Source organism: Myotis myotis, unplaced genomic scaffold (assembly GCF_014108235.1).
Source record: "Myotis myotis isolate mMyoMyo1 unplaced genomic scaffold, mMyoMyo1.p scaffold_m19_p_17, whole genome shotgun sequence".
NCBI lineage: Eukaryota > Metazoa > Chordata > Mammalia > Chiroptera > Vespertilionidae > Myotis > Myotis myotis.
Window position 1 is genome coordinate 2,582,721 of NW_023416321.1, and position 18,579 is coordinate 2,601,299.

The 18,579-nt window shown below is 65.7% G+C and overlaps 1 protein-coding gene across 4 annotated transcripts; it reads left to right on the top strand.

Moving 5' to 3' along the window:
• The first annotated feature begins 238 nt into the window (after positions 1–238).
• Positions 239–18,522, top strand: EVPL (envoplakin). Of its 4 annotated transcripts, none has more exons than XM_036338884.1 (22): positions 239–395; positions 4,699–4,798; positions 5,147–5,301; positions 5,394–5,520; positions 6,251–6,376; positions 6,559–6,597; positions 6,717–6,878; positions 6,959–7,066; positions 7,196–7,291; positions 9,226–9,351; positions 9,758–9,904; positions 10,077–10,231; positions 10,407–10,504; positions 10,736–10,923; positions 12,077–12,255; positions 12,361–12,499; positions 12,579–12,772; positions 13,082–13,232; positions 13,859–13,942; positions 14,120–14,230; positions 14,353–14,445; positions 14,823–18,522. In XM_036338884.1, exons 1-22 carry the CDS (start codon positions 310–312, stop codon positions 18,261–18,263), a joined length of 6,105 nt encoding a protein of 2,034 aa, XP_036194777.1. In that variant the 5' UTR covers positions 239–309; the 3' UTR covers positions 18,264–18,522. The 4 variants fall into 4 exon arrangements, with proteins under 4 accessions (XP_036194777.1, XP_036194779.1, XP_036194778.1 ...); XM_036338886.1 differs by having other exon boundaries at positions 10,751–10,923; XM_036338885.1 differs by having other exon boundaries at positions 10,083–10,231.
• The last annotated feature ends 57 nt before the right edge of the window (positions 18,523–18,579 follow it).

An 18,579-nucleotide genomic window follows, 5' to 3' on the forward strand; every position in this document is an offset into this window, starting at 1 on the left:
GACAAGTCCAAACCTTCTCTGGCAGTTGGGCAGGCTCGGCGCCCCGCCCTCTGGCTCTGCCCTTTCCTCCCAAACTGGTTGTGCAGGAGTGGGCGTGAGTGTGGGCCAGGGTGGGTGCGTGCGCAGCCGGGCCTCACCTGCCAGAGGGGCCTCCCAGAAACTGCCTTTCCTCCCAGCGCCCCGCCGCCCCACCTCGCAGAGCCCAGCCAGCCGCCAGGAGGACACACGCCGCCGCCGCCTGCCCGCCCGCCCGCCCGCCCGCCCGCCCGCCCGCGAGCCCAGCCTGAGCCAGCACCTGCCTCCACCACCATGTTCAAGGGGCTGAGCAAAGGCGCCCAGGGGAAGGGGTCTCCCAAGGGCTCCCCGGCCAAGGGCTCCCCCAACAAGCACAACCGGTGAGTGGAGCCGGGATGGGGCCGGTGGGTGGTGCCGGACCCAGGCGTCCCAGCCACCTGGAGGCGCAGCCCGGAGCCAGGACCAGCCCAGTGCTGGCATTCGGTGTCCCGAGGCCAAAGGGCCTGGGGGCTGGACTCTCTTCCTGTCTGAGGCTGAGCTCCAGCCCTGGCAAGAGGCTAGGGGTGGCTTGGGGCTCCTCGTATTCTCAGGGCAGGGGTAGGGAGTGGGAGGAGGGGCTGGGGGCCAGGAGTTGAGGCTGCTCTGCTACATGGGGCCTGAGCAGCTGCCTTCCCTGCTGGGAGGCTGGGAGGCTGGGAGGTGGGAGGCTGGGAGGCTGGGAGGCTGGGAGGTGGGAGGCTGGGAGGTGGGAGGCTGGAGACTGGGAGGCTGGGAGGCTGGAGGCTGGGAGGCTGGAGGCTGAGAGACTGGGAGGCTGGGAGGCTGGAGGCTGGGAGGCTGGACGCTGAGAGACTGGGAGGCTGGGAGACTGGGAGGCTGGGAGGCTGGAGGCTGGGAGGCTGGAGGCTGAGAGACTGGGAGGCTGGGAGATTGGGAGGCTTGGAGGCTGGGAGGCTGGGAGGCTGGGAGGCTGGAGGCTGGGAGACTGGGAGGCTGGGAGACTGGGAGGCTTGGAGGCTGGGAGGCTGGGAGACTGGGAGGCTGGAGACTGGGAGGCAGGAATGCCCAGTTCTGCCCTCAAGGCTCTGCTTGGGCTGGGATGACCCTGAGGACCTGGGCACAGGATGGGCAGAGGCCTGAGGCCAGAGAAGCTGGGAGCTGGGGGGTAGGGTGCATCGTTCCCCCGAGGCTCTCACCTCAGGCCTTGAGGGTCTGGTCACAGCGTTGGGGTGATGCCCTTACTGTTTGGAGGGGGTGCTGTGGGAAAGGGGAAGGGCCCTCAGAGCCCCGCGTGGCTCACCCGCTCCCTGCAGGGCCCAGCCAGGCTCCCCGGGATCTGCACTGCGGGCTGCTGGCATGCTTCCTGCTCTGCCATCAGCCCCCTGCGGGGGAGGGGCAGCTACCTGGGGTCCTGGGCGTGCAGATAGAACGGAGACAGAATGGAGACACAAACCTATTATCCCGATAGAGATCAGGGCCAAAGGCAACAACACGGAGCCTGGGCTTCTGGGCGGACGGGAAAGATGGCACTAAAGTCTCTCATTGGGGTGACCTGTCCTCCCTGGGGCTCTGAGCCCTGCCCAGGTGGAGGCGCCCCTCCTGGCGGGAGTGGGAGGCTGGGCCTGAGGACAGGGTGCCCGGGCTCAGGACCCACAGCTCCCCGCCCCCCACCCTGCCCCCAGGCAGCCTCAGGGCAGTGCTTCCTGGCCTCACCTCTGTCCACATGGCCCCGCCCTCTGGCTGCAGCGCCCCCCCCCTGCACCCCCCATTCAGTCCATTTGTCAGCGTGCGCTATGCACCCCACTGTGTGCGAGACTTCCAGGCACTGGGAATGCCCCCCAACAGAGCTGACCCGCCTGCCTTCACGCGACATCCCCGTGGGATAGAAACCAGCACTTCCCGGGGCGACGACTGCACAGGCTCTGCACTGGGCACTCCAGAGGGATTCGTTCTCGTAACACAACACAGCCAGGCAGATACTATTAAAGCCCCACGTACAAGTGGGGAACTCAGGCACAGAGAGGTTCAGTAACTTGCCCAAGGCCACACAGCACAAGGATGAGAAGGATCAAACTCAGGCTGTGTGGCCAGAGTCCCTTCAGACTGGTCTTTGCTGCACCACCCCTCTGCCCTCTGCCCGGGGGCTTGTCTTTGACCCCTGGTCAAAGCCCAGCTCTGTGACGGTCTCCCTTCCCAAGACGGTGCCCTTACAGGTGCCGTGCCCCTGAGGCTTGGCCCACTCTTCCTTCTATTAGTTCTGCTTGACCCTCTCAGCCCCAGAGTGAGCTCAAGGATCTAGCAGGTGCCCCATAGAGGCTGCTGGGTGAGTGCATGCAGATGGCGCCCCATAGAGGCTGCTGGGTGAGTGCATGCAGATGGCGCCCCATAGAGGCTGCTGGATGAGTGTATGCAGATGGCGCCCCATAGAGGCTGCTGGATGAGTGCATGCAGATGGCGCCCCATTGAGGCTGCTGGGTGAGTGCATGCAGATGGCGCCCCATAGAGGCTGCTAGATGAGTGTATGCAGATGGCGCCCCATAGAGGCTGCTGGGTGAGTGCATGAAGATGGCGCCCCATAGAGGCTGCTGGATGAGTGCATGCAGATGGCGCCCCATAGAGGCTGCTGGATGAGTGTATGCAGATGGCGCCCCATAGAGGCTGCTGGGTGAGTGCATGCAGAAGGCGCCCCATAGAGGCTGCTGGGTGAGTGCATGCAGATGGCGCCCCATAGAGGCTGCTGGGTGAGTGCATGCAGATGGCGCCCCATAGAGGCTGCTGGGTGAGTGTATGCAGATGGCGCCCCATAGAGGCTGCTGGGTGAGTGCATGCAGATGGCGCCCCATAGAGGCTGCTGGATGAGTGCATGCAGATGGCGCCCCATAGAGGCTGCTGGATGAGTGTATGCAGATGGCGCCCCATAGAGGCTGCTGGGTGAGTGCATGCAGATGGCGCCCCATAGAGGCTGCTGGGTGAGTGCATGCAGATGGCGCCCCATAGAGGCTGCTGGGTGAGTGCATGCAGATGGCGCCCCATAGAGGCTGCTGGATGAGTGCATGCAGATGGCGCCCCATAGAGGCTGCTGGGTGAGTGCATGCAGAAGGTGCCCCATAGAGGCTGCTGGGTGAGTGTATGCAGAAGGCGCCCCATAGAGGCTGCTGGATGAGTGCATGCAGATGGCGCCCCATAGAGGCTGCTGGATGAGTGCATGCAGATGGCGCCCCATAGAGGCTGCTGGGTGAGTGTATGCAGAAGGCGCCCCATAGAGGCTGCTGGGTGAGTGCATGCAGATGGCGCCCCATAGAGGCTGCTGGGTGAGTGCATGCAGAAGGCGCCCCATAGAGGCTGCTGGGTGAGTGTATGCAGAAGGCGCCCCATAGAGGCTGCTGGATGAGTGCATGCAGATGGCGCCCCATAGAGGCTGCTGGATGAGTGCATGCAGATGGCGCCCCATAGAGGCTGCTGGGTGAGTGTATGCAGAAGGCGCCCCATAGAGGCTGCTGGGTGAGTGCATGCAGATGGCGCCCCATAGAGGCTGCTGGGTGAGTGCATGCAGAAGGCGCCCCATAGAGGCTGCTGGGTGAGTGCATGCAGATGGCGCCCCATAGAGGCTGCTGGATGAGTGCATGCAGATGGCGCCCCATTGAGGCTGCTGGGTGAGTGCATGCAGATGGCGCCCCATAGAGGCTGCTGGATGAGTGCATGAAGATGGCGCCCCATAGAGGCTGCTGGGTGAGTGTATGCAGATGGCGCCCCATAGAGGCTGCTGGATGAGTGCATGCAGATGGCGCCCCATTGAGGCTGCTGGGTGAGTGCATGCAGATGGCGCCCCATAGAGGCTGCTGGGTGAGTGCATGCAGATGGCGCCCCATAGAGGCTGCTGGGTGAGTGCATGCAGATGGCGCCCCATAGAGGCTGCTGGGTGAGTGTATGCAGATGGCGCCCCATAGAGGCTGCTGGGTGAGTGTATGCAGATGGCGCCCCATAGAGGCTGCTGGGTGAGTGCACGGAAAAGACTCTGGAGAACCCGGTTCAAGCTCAGTCAGCTCCTGGGTGTGTGACCTGGAACAAGTCAGGTCCCAATTTGGGCTCTGAACCCCCAAATCTTGAAAATGTTGGGGTGCCCTGGGAATCTCTTGGCCCCCACCAGGCCCCAGTGCTGTGTGGCTCCTCTGGATGGAGCCTGGGCATAGGCAGAGCCTGGGGCGGGGTGGGGCGGGGCGGGGGCAGGGGGCAGGGGGAGAGACAGGGCTGGGGTGGGAGGAAGTGGGGGTGGGGATTTGCTGCTGCTCCCAGCCCCCAGCCCGTCCAACGGCCCCTCCCAAGGCCCAGCCGTCCTGTCTCAGGTGCTAGCGGCTGAGCTGGTGATTCACTCCCTGGGCTGCTGGCCGCCCGCCAGGCAGGGAGCTGGGCGGGGTGGGAGCTCACTGCCCACACACCGGGACCGTGCTTTCTGATCCCTAACTGGGGGCAGCTCTCCCCACCCCGACAGTTCCTCAGTCTTCACAGGAACAGGAGAGCTCCCCAGGTCCTGGACTTCCCCCCCCCCCCCCCCCCCCCGGGCTGCGAGCGGGCTGTAGGGCGGGGCGGGGCCAGGGAGGCAGGGGACCCCACCCCGTGGTACACTCTGCCCAAAGGAACAGGGGGGCCTTCTCCAACCTGCTGCCTCTGCTCACCGCCCACTAGCGCTGCCACGCAGGAGCTGGCCCTGCTCATCTCCCGCATGCAGGCCAACGCCGACCAGGTGGAGCGGGACATCCTGGAGACCCAGAAGAGGCTGCAGCAGGTGAGGCCCGGGGGCAGGTGGCAGGGCGTGCGGCGTGGCAGGGCCTTGTCACGGCCTGGCGTGTCCCCTGGTCATGGTGAAGATGAGACCGGCGACCTTTGTTCTTCACTGGCCACGCCCTGAACACGGTGGGAAAGACGGCTCAGCACTTCTCAGCGGGGGGGTGCGAGGGGCTCAGGGCCCAGGCCTCCACGGCGTCCCTGAGCTCGCCCCACGGATGCCCTGAGCTGTCCCTCTGCCGGTGTGGGCTCCAGTGTTGGCCCGTGCAGCGGGGTTCCTCGGGGTGGGGCTCAGGGGCAGTGACGGGCAGCGAGGATGCCATCCCCCGGCCCCCGCCCCCGCCCGCAGGACCGGCTGAACAGTGAGCAGAGCCAGGCCCTGCAGCACCGGCAGGAGGCCGGCCGCAGCCTGAAGGAGGCCGAGGTTCTGCTGAAGGACCTCTTCCTGGACGTGGACAAGGCCCGGCGGCTAAAGCACCCACAGGCCGAGGAGATCGAGAACGAGTGAGCGGAGGGGCCTGGGCTCAAGGATGGAGGCGGCGGGGGTCCCGGGGGAGCCCCTGGCCCAGCCCTGACCCGCTGTGTCTCCATGGCAGCATCAAGCAGCTGCACGAGCGGGTGACCCAGGAGTGTGCCGAGTACCGCGCCCTGTACGAGAAGATGGTGCTGCCGCCCAACGTGGGGCCTAGGGTGGACTGGGCGCGGGTGCTGGAGCAGAAACAGGTCAGGGGTCATCCCCGATGTTGGCGACACCTCAAGGAGCTGGAAGTCACGCCCAGCAGTAATCAGAGCAGTGCAGAGTGTCATCAGGGGCCCCACAGGATGCTTGGACTTGGAGGTGGTTAGGGGTCTGGGAAGGGAGAGAGCAAGGAGACAGTGCAGTCAGGGAAGACTTCCTGCAAGAGGAGGCTCAGAGGCCTCGGAGAGGTGGAAAGGCGTGGCTGGGTTGGGGTGAAGTGGTGAGGAGAGGACCCTGGGCGTGAGAGGAAGTGGGGCCTTCTGGGCGGGCAGGCAGGACCAGATCACGGGCACCCTCAACTCTCACCCTGGGTGAGGAATTGTGCTTTGATGCCACAACAGAAGGGGTGCGGTGATGACAGTGAAGGGACAGTGAGGGGCCATGGGCAGAGCAGGGCCTGCTCAGGCTTCCGGAGCACAGCTGGAGGTGTGCAGGCAGGAGGCGCTGAGACGGGGCCGGGAGGAGGCAGGGCAGAGCCGGAGACTTCTCAGAGGCTGAGACCCAAACCCTGGGGACCAGTGGGATTCGGGGACCGCAGTCATGGGGATGCCAAAGCCTCAACTAGGGCCACTGGAGAAAGGCATGTCCCCAAGGGTGAGCCGCCAGCTGTTCACCCAGGATATCCTCCTGGCTCGCCCACCTTCTGCGGCGCCACCTGCTGGTGGGGTGCGGGAGGGCAGGCCGGGCGGAGCTGAGCGGCGGGTTCCTCTGCAGAAGCAGGTGCGCGAGGGGCCCTACGGGCCAGGCATGGCGGAGCTGGAGCAGCAGGTCGCCGAGCACAACATCCTGCAGAAGGAGATCGACGCCTACGGGCAGCAGCTGCGGAACCTCGTGGGGCCGGTGGGTGAGCCTCCGCACACGCACCCCAGCCCCGGCCCCTTCTCCCATCAGAGCCCGGGCTAGCCCGCTGGCCTCTGGGGTGAGGGGAGGAGAGGGGGGCCTCCCCCGTCGGCCCAGGAGGGGTGGTCGCCCCTCCACCCGCCTCTCACCGGGCCTGCATCTTCTCCCCTTGGTTGAGGCAGGATGCGAACTCCATCCGGAACCAATACCGGGACCTACTGGTGAGCAGGGGGAAGGGCCGGGCTGGTGGGCCGGAGCCGGCGGGCCTGGCCGCCTGCACCCTCGATGGGCCAGTGTTTCTGGGTGCAGCCTGATGGTGCCCGTCTCTCTCCGAGCACAGAAGGTGGCCGCGTGGCGCGGGCAGAGCCTGGGCAGCCTGTACACGCACCTGCAGGGCTGCACGCGCCAGCTGAGCGCCCTGGCCCAGCAGCAGCACCGCATCCTGCAGCAGGACTGGAGCGACCTCATGGCGGACCCTGCGGGCGTGCGGCGGGAATACGAGGTCAGCGGGGGGAGAGAGGGGCGGGGGGGGGGGGCAAGGGCGTCCTCAGGCTCACTGCCTCCCCCCCACACTCTCCCCAGCACTTCAAGCAGCACGAGCTGCTGAGCCAGGAGCAGTGCGTGAACCAGCTGGAGGACGACGGGGAGCGCATGGTGGAGCTCGGGCACCCGGCCGTGGGGCCCATCCAGGTGCCCGGCCCAGAGCCCCTCCATCCAGGGCCCCCGGGAGGCTGGGAGAGGGGAGGGAGACACGGCCAGCAGGGTGGGCGGTGGGCGGTGGAGCGACCAGGGTCCGAGGGCTCCGTGCTGCTGTCCCAGGTCCACCAGGAGGCCCTGAAGATGGAGTGGCAGAACTTCCTGAACCTGTGCATCTGCCAGGAGAGCCAGCTGCAGCACGTGGAGGACTACCGCTGGGTGAGCGGCGGGCGGGGGGGCGGGGCCGGGAGACGCGGGGTGGGGGGGGTGGGGGGGTGGCCACCAGGGCCCGGCTGGAGCACAGAGGTGCCTGGAGAAGACACAGGACTCTCGCGTTGCGGGAGGCAAGGCAGCTCGTGACAAGGGCAGGTGCCTCTGTGACCAGGTCTCGGGGAAAGGTGATGTCACACCTGCGCTCTCTACAGGGAAACGCCCCAAGGCAGTGAAAGTTGGTTCTTACGAGTGAAAAAAGGCGTTGCTCTTTTTATGTCTAAACCATAGACAGACACACACGACGGACAGACAACCTGCCTGTGGTGTTAAACTTTCATGGAGGTGATGGGGAAATTCAGAAAAAATGTCTACAATAAACACCTCCTTAGAAAAGACAATACAGTGAGGCCTTAACTTACGAGTTTAATTCGTTCCGTGACGGAGCTCGTAACTCAAATTACTCGTACGTCAAATCAAAAAGTGAACGAGTGAGACATGTGATGCTGTGCTGATGTTGTGGCGTTCACTGTGACGTTCGCTGCGCCAGCTAGCGGTGGGGTATCTGAAGCTGGCTCGTAACCCGAATTTTAGCTCACAACTCAAAGCAAAAAATCGGCCGAGAGACGGCTCGTATCCCGAAAAACTCGTTAGTTGGGACACTCGTAAGACAAGGCCCCACTGTAGTAAGAAGTGTTGAGAAACATTGATTTAATGTACAACAGGAACTTTTTTTTGGTAATTTTCACCCCAAATTTGAGAGAGACAAAAGCCAAGGCGTTTTCCTTCCTTTTTCTTTTTCTGGATAAACCACAACACCATGTCGCCCCATCGACAAGAGTTCCTCAGTATCACCCAGCTGGGGGGCGTTTCTTTTTAAAAAATATGTCTTTATTGATTTCAGAGAGGAAGGAAAATGGGGAGAGAGAGAGAGAGAGAGAGAGAGAGAGAGAGAGAGAGAGAGATATCAACGATGAGAGAGCATCATTGATCAGCTGCCTCCTGCACGCCTGCTACTGGGGATCGAGCCTGCAACCCAGGCACGTGCCCCTGACCGGAATTGAACCCGGGGACCCTTCAGTCCGCAGGCTGACGCTCTATCCACTGAGCCAGACCAGCCAGGGCTGGGGTGTTTTTTTATTTTATTTTAATTTTTATTTATTTTATTTTATTTTTTTTTAAAATATATTTTATTGATTTTTTACAGAGAGGAAGGGAGAGAGATAGAGAGTTAGAAACATCAGTGAGAGAGAAACATCGATCAGCTGCCTCCTGCACACCCCCCACTGGGGATGTGCCCGCAACCCAGGTACATGCCCTTGACCGGAATCGAACCTGGGACCTTTCAGTCCGCAGGCCGACGCTCTATCCACTGAGCCAAGCCGGTTTCGGCTGGGGTGTTTTTTTAAAGTAAATCCCCAGGCCCTGGCTGGGTAGCTCAGCTGGTTAGAGCCTCACCCCAATTCACCGAGATTGTGGGCTGGATCCCCAGTCGGGGCACAAGCAAGAGTCAACCCATGGAGGCATCAGTAAGCGGAACAACAAATCCATGTTTCTCTCCAATTTTTTTTTTTTAAAAAGCACCCCAAAAAATCATCAAAGCACATCCCCAGCTTCTACCTCCTGGGCACCCATCCTGGGCACCCACCCGGGTCCCAGCCCAGGTCGCAGCCAGCACCCCCTGGGGCTGGAGGGAGGCGGAGGCAGCGGCCTTCACCTGGGCAGGAATTCCGGACAAGGCCGGGCTCAGAGAGGAGATGAGGTTCAGTGAACCACAAGTGCCCGCGGGCAGAGCCCTCAGGTAGAACGGCCCGCGGCCTGGGAGAAGGGCCGGCAGTGCGGGGACCGTGGCGGTTCGGGTCGAGCCGGCCGGCAGGTAGCTGTTCTGCGGGGTTAACGGGCAGCGGGGGCCCTGGGCTCTGCTTCACACCCACCGACCTCAGTTCCAGGAAGAGGCCGACTCCGTCAGCCAGACCCTGGCAAAGCTCAGCTCCAGCCTGGACACCCAGTACGGCCCTGCCCCTGGGGGGGCCCCAGGCGCCCCCACTGAGCTGCTGCATCAGCTGGAGGTGAGACAGCCCCACCAGCCCCTGCGCCCGGCTCCTGGGAGTCAGCCTGCCTGTGTGTCTGGGCCTCACGCCTCCCGGTGCCTATCCTGCCCGCGCCCAGGTCTGGGGGGCAGGAGGAGGGGGCGCTCTCGTCACCGGCAAACTCTTTCCCTCCCTGGGCCTTGGTTTCCTCACCTGTGACATGACAGGGCCTCCAGGATTGCTGAGCCCCTCCCGCTCCTACGCTGAGGCCTGGATGGCTCTGGGCAGCCCCCCGCCCCCCAACTCTGCCCAGCAGACCCCAGGGTCCAGGCCCCAGGGAGGGGCCCCTTTTACTCTGCTGACCTAGAGACCCTCTTCATGAAGGCCAGGTCCCTGGCTCTCTTGGGGGGCCTGGCCTGACCCCCCACTGCTCGGCACCCCACAGGCAGAGGAGAAGAAGCTGGCCGCGGCCGAGAAGACCATTGGGGACCTGCAGCGGCGGAGCCAGGAGGTGGCCCCCCTGCCGCAGCGCAGGAACCCGCCCCAGCAGCCTCTGCACGTGGACAGCATCTGTGACTGGGACACCGGAGAGGTACAGGCTCAGCCCGCCCCGCCCCACCCCTACCCATTCCCACCACCACCCCTGCCCGTGCCCTAGCTCCTGGCCCCCCACCGGCCCCTGTCCCCAGCCCCTACCCCATCATGGCCTTGATCCCTTCTCGGCCCACCCCTGAACCTAATTGAGCCCCACCCCCTGCTCCCAGGTGCAGCTGCTGCGGGGCGAGCGGTACACGCTGGTGGACAACACTGACCCGCACACCTGGGTGGTGCAGGGCGCGGGCAGGGAGACCCAGCGTGCCCCGGCCGCCTGCTTCTGCATCCCAGCTCCGGACCCTGCGGCTGTGACCAGGGCCTCCAAGTGGGTCTGCCTGGGGAGATGCCGGGGCAGGGGCAGGGGCAGGGGCAGGCTGCGGGCCCACACTGGCCCTGTGGGGTTTGAGGCCTTGCCCGGCCTTCGCCTGGCCTGGCGTCTGTGTGGGGTTGGGGGATCGAGGGAGGAGGGGCGTCCTTCTCTGAGCTCCTCCTCCATCCAGGCTGGCCGCGGAGCTGCAGGCCCTGAAGCAGAAATTGGCCACAGTCCAGAGCCGCCTGAAGGCCAGCGTTACAGAGCCCTGCCGGCCTGGCCAGCAGGGTACTGAGGGCTGGCGGGGCGGGGGCGGGGGGCAGTGGTGGCCCTGGGTTAGGGAGGTCTGCTCTGGGGATCCCATCTCCTGTTGGCAAGTCCCTGGGCCAGTCCCTCTCTCAGTGAGGCCCTGCCCACCCCCTTCCCGCGTACCCCGCACGCATGGGGCCCCTGCGGGCACTCAGGGAGGAGCCCCTCGGGCAGATGGGCAGAGGCAAGGTGGGCCCTGCACCCTCACAGCCCCTGTGCCCCCAGCTCCGACGGGCCCGGCCACGGCTGACCCGCAGGCCCAGAAGCTCCTGACGCAGATGACGCGGCTGGACGGGGACCTGCGGCAGATAGAGCGGCAGGTGCTGGCCTGGGCCCGGGCCCCGCTGAGCCCCGCGGCCCCGCTGGAGGACCTGGAGGGCCGCATGCGAAGCCACCAGGTGGGTGAGCGCGGGCAGCGGAGTAAGGGGTGGCCCTGCCCTGGGGGTGCAGGAACTAAGTCAGGCAAGTGCAGGGGCAGCCACGGGACCCAGGCTGAGGCTGAGGAAGGGAATGCCCAGCCCAGGAGTCCACAGACCGGGTCCTGCCTGGCTCCTCGCTGACCAGCTCTGACCCGGGGCCATTCGCTTAACCTCTCCTCACCATGAGGCACAGAACATGCAGCTCATCTGGTTGTTCGGAGGGTGAAGTGGAGTAAGGCCCGGGGAAGGTTCTAGAGGGTCGGGCCTGACGTCAAGGCCCTGGATGTGTCCTGGGAGGGCCCCAGGGCAGCAAGAAAGCCCGGAGCATCTTGGGGTGTTATCTCCTGGGAGGCAGGGAGTGGGGTGGAGGGGCCTCCCTGGAGAGGGCAGAGTGTGTGAACAGGAGAATTACTCCGGCCCTCGCTGGTTTGGATAGAGCGTCGGCCTGCAGGCTGCGGGTCCCAGGTTCAATTCCGGTCAAGGGCACAGGCCCAGGTTGCGGGCTCAATCCCCAGGAGGGGGCGTGCAGGAGGCAGCTGATCAATGATTCTCTCTCATCATTGATGTTTCTATCTACCTCTCCCTTTCTCTCTGAAAATCAATACAAACATAAAAATAAAAAAAGGAACTGCTTGGAAGTGCTCACAGGGAAGGCCCTGTCCTCGCACCTGAGGGGGAGCGGGAGCCCGGGCGGGGGGGCGGGGGGGGAGCAGTGGGTTTTGGCCTTTCACGTACCAGTACACTGTCTGGGTTTGGTTTTTGTTTTGTTTTTTAAATATATATTTTATTGATTTTTTTACAGAGAGGAAGGGAGAGGGATAGAGAGTTAGAAACATCAATCAGCTGCCTCCTGCACACCTCCTACTGGGGATGTGCCCGCAACCAAGGTACATGCCCTTGACCGGAATCGAACCTGGGACCCTTGAGTCCGCAGGCTGATACTCTATCCACTGAGCCAAACCGGTTAGGGCAGGGTTTGGTTTTTTAATTTGGACCCGTGCTGCTCGCATGGCTGTGTGACCTGGGACTTGACTGCACAGTGAAAAGTGGGGGGGGGGGGCACCTGCTGGGCCGGCAGGAGGGCGGGGAACCCACCTGCCCAGAGCACAGACCCCGGCCCCGCCCACCCCAGGGCACCGCCCAGCAGCTGCAGAGCCTGGGAGCCGAGAAGGAGGCGGCGCAGCAGGAGTGTGAGGCCTTCCTGTCCGCGCGGCCTGTGGGCCCCGCTGCCCTGCACCTGCCCGTGGCCCTCAACAACGTCAAGAACAAGTACAGCGACGTGCAGGCGCTCTGCACCCTCTATGGGGAGAAGTGAGTGCTGCGGGGCAAGGGGGGGGCGAGGGGCGGGCCGGCCGGCTGGGCGGGCAGCAGGGGTGCGGCCGACGGGGTGCCTGACCCTCGGCCTCCCCTGTGCAGAGCCAAGGCCGCCCTGGGCCTGGAGCGGCAGATCCAGGACGCGGACAGGGTCCTCCGCGGCTTCGAGTCGGCGCTGGCCCAGGAGGCCCCGCTGCCCGCCGGCCCGGGCGCCCTGCAGGAGAGGGTCGGCGAGCTGCAGGTGAGGGGTCAGAGCCGGGACAGGCTTGGGGGTGAGGTGGCGGGTAGAAGGCCCACCTCCCGTGTCCCCTCCCCCCCAGCGCCGGCGACGGGAGCTGCTGGAGCAGCAGGCCTGCGTGCTGGGGCTGCACCGCGAGCTGAAGGCCACGGAGCACGCGTGCGGCGCGCTGCAGAACAACTTCCACGAGTTCTGCCAGGACCTGCCGCGCCAGCAGCGCCAGGTGCGGGCCCTCACCGACCGCTACCACGCCGTGGGCGACCAGCTGGACCTGCGGTGAGTGGCTGGGCCGGCCAGGCTCGAGGTGCGCCCCCACCCTGCGCAGCAGCTGCGGTTGATCTTGGGCTGGTGACTTCACCTCTCTGAGGCCCAGTGTCCTCGCCTCGAAAATGGGGTAATAGCAGCTCCTGCTCCCCACGCCCCGCAGGTGGTGCCTGGCAGACTGTGGGGTCCGTCTGTGCAGGCCCAGCTCCAGCACAGGGCCAGCGTCAGGGGACCAGCATGGTGGTCACTCAGGCCTCCCCCGAGCCCCCCTTCCTGTCCCCAGAGGGCAGCTCTCACCTGCTCCGGCCTCGGCCTCCGCAGGGAGAAGACGGTGCAGGATGCGGGCCTCACCTACCAGCAGTTTAAGAACTGCAGGGACAACCTGAGCTCCTGGCTGGAGCACCTGCCCCCCAATCAGGTGCGGCCGAGCGACGGGCCCAGCCAGATCGCCTACAAGCTGCAGGCGCAGAAGGTGAGGGGGCCGGGGGCCAGGACAGACCCCTGCCCAGAGCTGGGGCCTCAGCTGCATCTGCCTCCCTGGCAGCCTCTCCCACTGGGAGAGCCGCCTGGGGGGCTGGTACCCGGAAGCCCCCACAAAGGCCTTGGGCCAGCACCACCCCACACCCCCAAAATGCTCTGCTTTCCCCCAGAACAGCCAGCCCCTGGCTATCTGGCCCGAGGTGGGCGGTGGGCGGTGGGCTCTATGCTCCTGGCGTCACAACTCCTACTGCATCCTCCTCCTCCCGGTTGTCCCTCCCACGCACTGGCCATGAGCCCGGGGCTGGTTGACAGCCCGGCCCTGGGCAGCTCAGGCGGGCGGGAGGCGTGTGTCACAGGCCATGGTGCTGTGAGTGCTTGGTGAAGCCAGTGCCCTGGGAGCCCTCGGCGGGACACTGTGGGTCAGGGCGAGTGGCCTGGAGGCCTGAGGAATAGGCTGGGAGGGGTGAAATGCCTGAGCCGCAGCCACGGTGGGTCCGGGGAGGGAAAGGCAGTTTCCCACAGACCCCTCCTGCCCTGCCGCTGGCTGGAGGCACTGGCTGGAGGGGAGTCCTGTGCGTGGTGCTACCTGACCCCTGACTCTCGCCTGTTTCTGAGCAGAGGCTGCTGCGGGAGATCCAGGGCCGGGAGCGGGACAGGGCCGCGGTGTCCCGCCTCTCCCAGGACCTGCAGGAGGCGCTCCAGGTGAGTTTTCCCCCAGTGGGTCCCTCTTTTTCCCCCCTCCCCTCCCCTCCCCTCCCCTCCCCTCCCCTCCCCTCCCCTCCCCTCCCCTCCCCTCCCCTCCCCTCCCTTGCCGGTCCCTGCGGTCCCACCCCAGCCTCCCTTCCTGACCGCAGCCTGTTGTCCCTCCTCCCTGCCCAGGACTACGTGCTGCAGGCGGACACCTACCGCTGCTCCCTGGAGCCCAGCCAGGCGGGGTCGGCCCCCAAGAGACCCCGAGTGGCTCCCCTGCAGGAGAGCATCCAGACCCAGGTGAGGTGGGGCCCAGCTCTGTAGCCTCGGGCAGGAGCTGACCTCGGGTGGGAGCTGGCCTGGGGCAGGGGCTGACCTCGGGCGGAGCTGACGGGCCCTCTGCCCTCCCTTCGGCCTCCCAGGAGAAGCAGCTGACAGAGGCCTACACGGAGGCGGTGGCCCTGCACCAGGAGCAGCTGCACCAGCTGGAGTTTGCCAGGAGGATGCTGGAGAAGGTACGGAGGCCGTTCCGTCCCTGCACGAGGAAGCCTGGCCAGCTGTTGGTCCAGCGTCTTCCTCCCCCCGAGGGACTTGCCAGCTTTTCCTACCCAGAGGGGTGACCCAGCATCCCCCAGGGGGGTGTGGACCCATTTCTGGGAGCCCGGAGGGACGGGGAATGGGGAAAGGTTGGGAGGGGACACGTTTCCTTGCAAACTTGGCCCGGACGCTGCTTCGCATCCTGCCGTCCTGGGCTGGACGGGTCCCCTCTAAACCCTGCATCCAAGCACCTCAGGTCTCAGCTCCACCTCCCAGAACCTCCTGGGGAGGATGTCTCAGGAAGCAGGAGGGTCTCTGCCCTCCACCGTGCTCTCCCCTTCTTCTCTCTCTGCAGACGGAGCTGAGTGAGGACATCCGGGTGGCCCACGGGGCCCAGCAGGGCTCTGAGGGCCCAACCCAAGCGGGCAGGGAGGCCGAGGCCCTGAAGTCGCAGCTGGAGGAGGAGCGGAAACGGGTGGCCCAGGTGCAGCGCGAGCTGGAGGGGCAGAGGGACCGGCTGCTGCAGCTGCGGACCCAGCGGCCCTTGGAGAGGCTGGAGGAGAAGGAGGTGGTGGAGTTTTACCGGGACCCCCAGCTGGAGAGCAGCCTGTCCCGGGTGAAGTCCCAGGTGGAGGAAGAGGGCAGGAAGCGGGCCGGCCTGCAGGCAGACCTGGAGGTGGCGGCCCAGAAGGTCGTCCAGCTGGAGAGCAAGAGGAAGGCCATGCAGCCTCACCTGCTGACCAAGGAGGTGACCCAGATCGAGAAGGACCCGGGTCTGGACAGCCAGGCGGCCCAGCTCAGCGGGGAGATCCAGCACCTGGGGGCCGAGAACGCCGCCGTCTCCGCCCGGCTGGAGCAGCTCAAGGGGGAGCTGCTGGCCCTGGAGCAGCAGGAGGCGCAGGTGAAGGAGAAGGTCGTGGTGAAGGAAGTGGTCAAGGTGGAGAAGGACCTGGAAATGGTGAAGGCAGCCCGGGCCCTGAGGCTGCAGATAGAGGAGGACGCCGCGCAGAGGAAGAGGGCGGAGCAGGCCGTGGCCGAGCTGCAGGCTCGCATCGGGGACCTGGAGCGGGCCATCCGCAGCGTGCAGCCCAAGGTGATCGTGAAGGAGGCCAAGAAGGTGGAGCAGGACCCAGGCCTTGTCAAGGAGGCGGCCAGGCTGCGGGGCCTCCTCGAGGGGGAGAGGAGTAAGAACGCGGCGCTGGCCAAGGAGCTGCAGGAGCTGCAGGGCCAGTACAGCGCGGAGGCGAAGCAGAAGCCCAAGGTGGAGCTGCAGGAGCGCGTCCGCGAGGTCTTCCAGGTGGACCCGGACACGCAGCGGGAGATCGCGCGGCTGCGGGCCGAGCTGCAGGAGGCGGCCAGCAGGCGGAGCCGCGTGGAGCGGGAGGTGGAGGGGCTGCTGCCGGACCTGGCCGTGCTGCGGGCCCAGAAGCCCCAGGTGGAGTACAAGGAGGTGACGCAGGAGGTGGTCAAGCACGAGAGGAGCCCCGAGGTGCTGCGGGAGATCGACCGCCTGAAGGCTCAGCTCAACGAGCTGGTCAACACCAGCGGGCGGGCCCAGGAGCAGCGCATCCGGCTGCAGGGCGAGCGCGACGAGTGGAAGCGGGAGCGGTCCAAGGTGGAGACCAAGACGGTGAGCAAGGAGGTGGTGCGGCACGAGAAGGACCCGGTCCTGGAGAAGGAGGCCGAGCGGCTCCGCCAGGAGGTGCGGGAGGCGGCGCAGAAGCGGCGGGCCGCCGAGGACCGGGTCTACGAGCTGCAGAGCAAGTACCTGCTGCTGGAGAGGAGGCGGCCCGAGGAGAAGGTGGTGGTGCAGGAGGTGGTGGTCACCCAGAAGGACCCCAAGCTCCACGAGGAACACAGCCGGCTGGGCCGGAGCCTGGACGAGGAGGTGGGCCGGCGGCGGCAGCTGGAGCGGGAGGTGCAGCAGCTGCGGGCCGGGGTGGAGGAGCAGGAGGGCCTGCTGAGCTTCCAGGAGGACCGCGACAAGAAGCTGGCCGCGGAGAAGGAGCTGCGGCAGCTGAGCCTGCGGATCCAGGAGCTGGAGCAGCGGCCGCGCGCGGTGCAGGAGAAGATCATCATGGAGGAGGTGGTGCAGCTGGAGAAGGACCCGGCGCTGGAGGAGTCCACGGGAGCCCTGCGGCAGGACCTGGACCGGGAGAAGGCCCGGGTGGCCGAGCTGCACCGGGAGTGCAAGAACCTGCAGGTCCAGATCGACGTCCTCCAGAAAACCAAGTCGCAGGAGAAGACCATCTACAAGGAGGTGATCAGGGTGGAGAAGGACCGGGTGCTGGAGGGCGAGCGGTCCCGCGTGTGGGAGATGCTCAACAGGGAGCGCGCGGGCCGGAAGGGCCGGGAGGAGACGGTGCAGCGCCTCCGGGAGCGGATCGACAGGGCCGAGGCGCTGAGCAGGACCTGGGCCCGGGAGGAGGCCGAGCTGCAGAAGGCTCGGGCCCAGGCGGGCCAGGGGTGCAGGCGGCTGCAGCAGGAGCTGCGGGAGCTGGAGCGGCAGAAGCAGCAGAAAGTGCTGCAGCTGCAGGAGGAGGCGAAGGTGCTCAGCCAGCGGTCGGAGGGCGAGCGGCAGCGGGCCACCCAGCAGGGCCAGGAGCTCGCGCAGCTCCAGGCGGCCATCCTCCAGGAGAAGGACCAGATCTACACGAAGGAGAGGACCCTCCGGGACCTCCACAGCCGGGTGAGCCGCGAGGAGCTCAACCAGGAGACCCAGACGCGGGAGACCAACCTTTCCACCAAGATCTGCATCTTGGAACCTGAGACGGGCAAGGACCTGTCCCCGTACGAGGCCTACAAGCGGGGCATAATCGACCGCGGCCAGTACCTCCAGCTGCAGGAGCTCGAGTGCGACTGGGAGGAGGTCACCACCTCGGGCCCCTGCGGGGAGGAGTCGGTGCTCCTGGACCGGAAGAGCGGGAAGCAGTACTCCATCGAGACCGCCCTGCAGTGCCGGCGCATCTCCAAGGAGGAGTACCACCTCTACCGGGAGGGCAGCCTCCCCATCTCCGAGTTCGCCCTGCTCGTGGCCGGGGAGACCAAGCCCTGCCCCTCGCTCTCCATTGGCTCCATCATCTCCAAGTCCCCGCTCACCTCCCCGGGTCACCAGAGCGCCAGTTCCTTCTCTCCCGGCTTCTCCTTTGGGCTTGGCGACGACAGTTTCCCCATTGCCGGCGTCTACGACACGACCACCGACAACAAGTGCACCATCAAGACGGCCATGGCCAAGAACATGCTGGACCCCATCACCGGGCAGAAGCTGCTGGAGGCCCAGGCGGCCACGGGGGGCATCGTGGACCTCCTCAGCCGCGAGCGCTACTCCGTGCACAAGGCCATGGAGAGGGGGCTTGTTGAGAACACCTCGACGCAGCGGCTGCTCAACGCCCAGAAGGCCTTCACCGGCATCGAGGACCCCGTCACCAAGAAGAGGCTGTCGGTGGGCGAGGCCATCCAGAAGGGCTGGATGCCCCGGGAGAGCGTGTTCCCGCACCTGCTGGTGCAGCACCTGACCGGGGGGCTCATCGACCCCAAGAGGACGGGCCGCATCCCCGTCCCGCAGGCCGTGCTGTCCGGCATGATCAGCGAAGAGCTGGCCCAGCTCCTGCAGGACGAGTCCAGCTACGAGAAGGATCTCACCGACCCCATCTCCAAGGAGCGGCTGAGCTACAAGGAGGCCATGGGGCGCTGCCGGAAGGACCCCCTGAGCGGCCTGCTGCTCCTGCCCGCGGCGCTGGAGGGGTACCGCTGCTACCGCTCCGCCTCCCCCACTGCGCCCTATGCGCTGCGCTGATGGGGTGAAGTCATGGGAGCGTCTATGGGGGGAGGGGAGGCTGCAGGCACCCCGCACCCCAGAGCAGCCTACCCCAGGGGGTGGGTCTTCCCTGCCTGATCCCTGTTCTGTTACTCAGCGTCCGTGGTGTTGGGCTCCCTCCCCTGACTCGGTGCCCAATCCATCCCAGGCCCCGACATCAGATCTGTTCCTCCCCACCCTGTACTTGCAATAAACGAATTCTCCCAGCGTCTCGTTCGCCTTTGGGAGGCAGAGTGAACCTGTCTGGGGATGAGTCCTTCCCATGTGGGGGGTGGGCATGCCCACTGGGTCCTAG

Bases quoted from the DNA above. Each gene is read 5' to 3' on its own strand.
- EVPL (XM_036338884.1), top strand. From the start codon at position 310: ATGTTCAAGGGGCTGAGCAAAGGCGCCCAGGGGAAGGGGTCTCCCAAG. The intron at 5,302-5,393 runs GTGAGCGGAGGG...TCTCCATGGCAG, and splicing joins GCCGAGGAGATCGAGAACGA to CATCAAGCAGCTGCACGAGC. The intron at 9,905-10,076 runs GTACAGGCTCAG...CCCTGCTCCCAG, and splicing joins GTGACTGGGACACCGGAGAG to GTGCAGCTGCTGCGGGGCGA.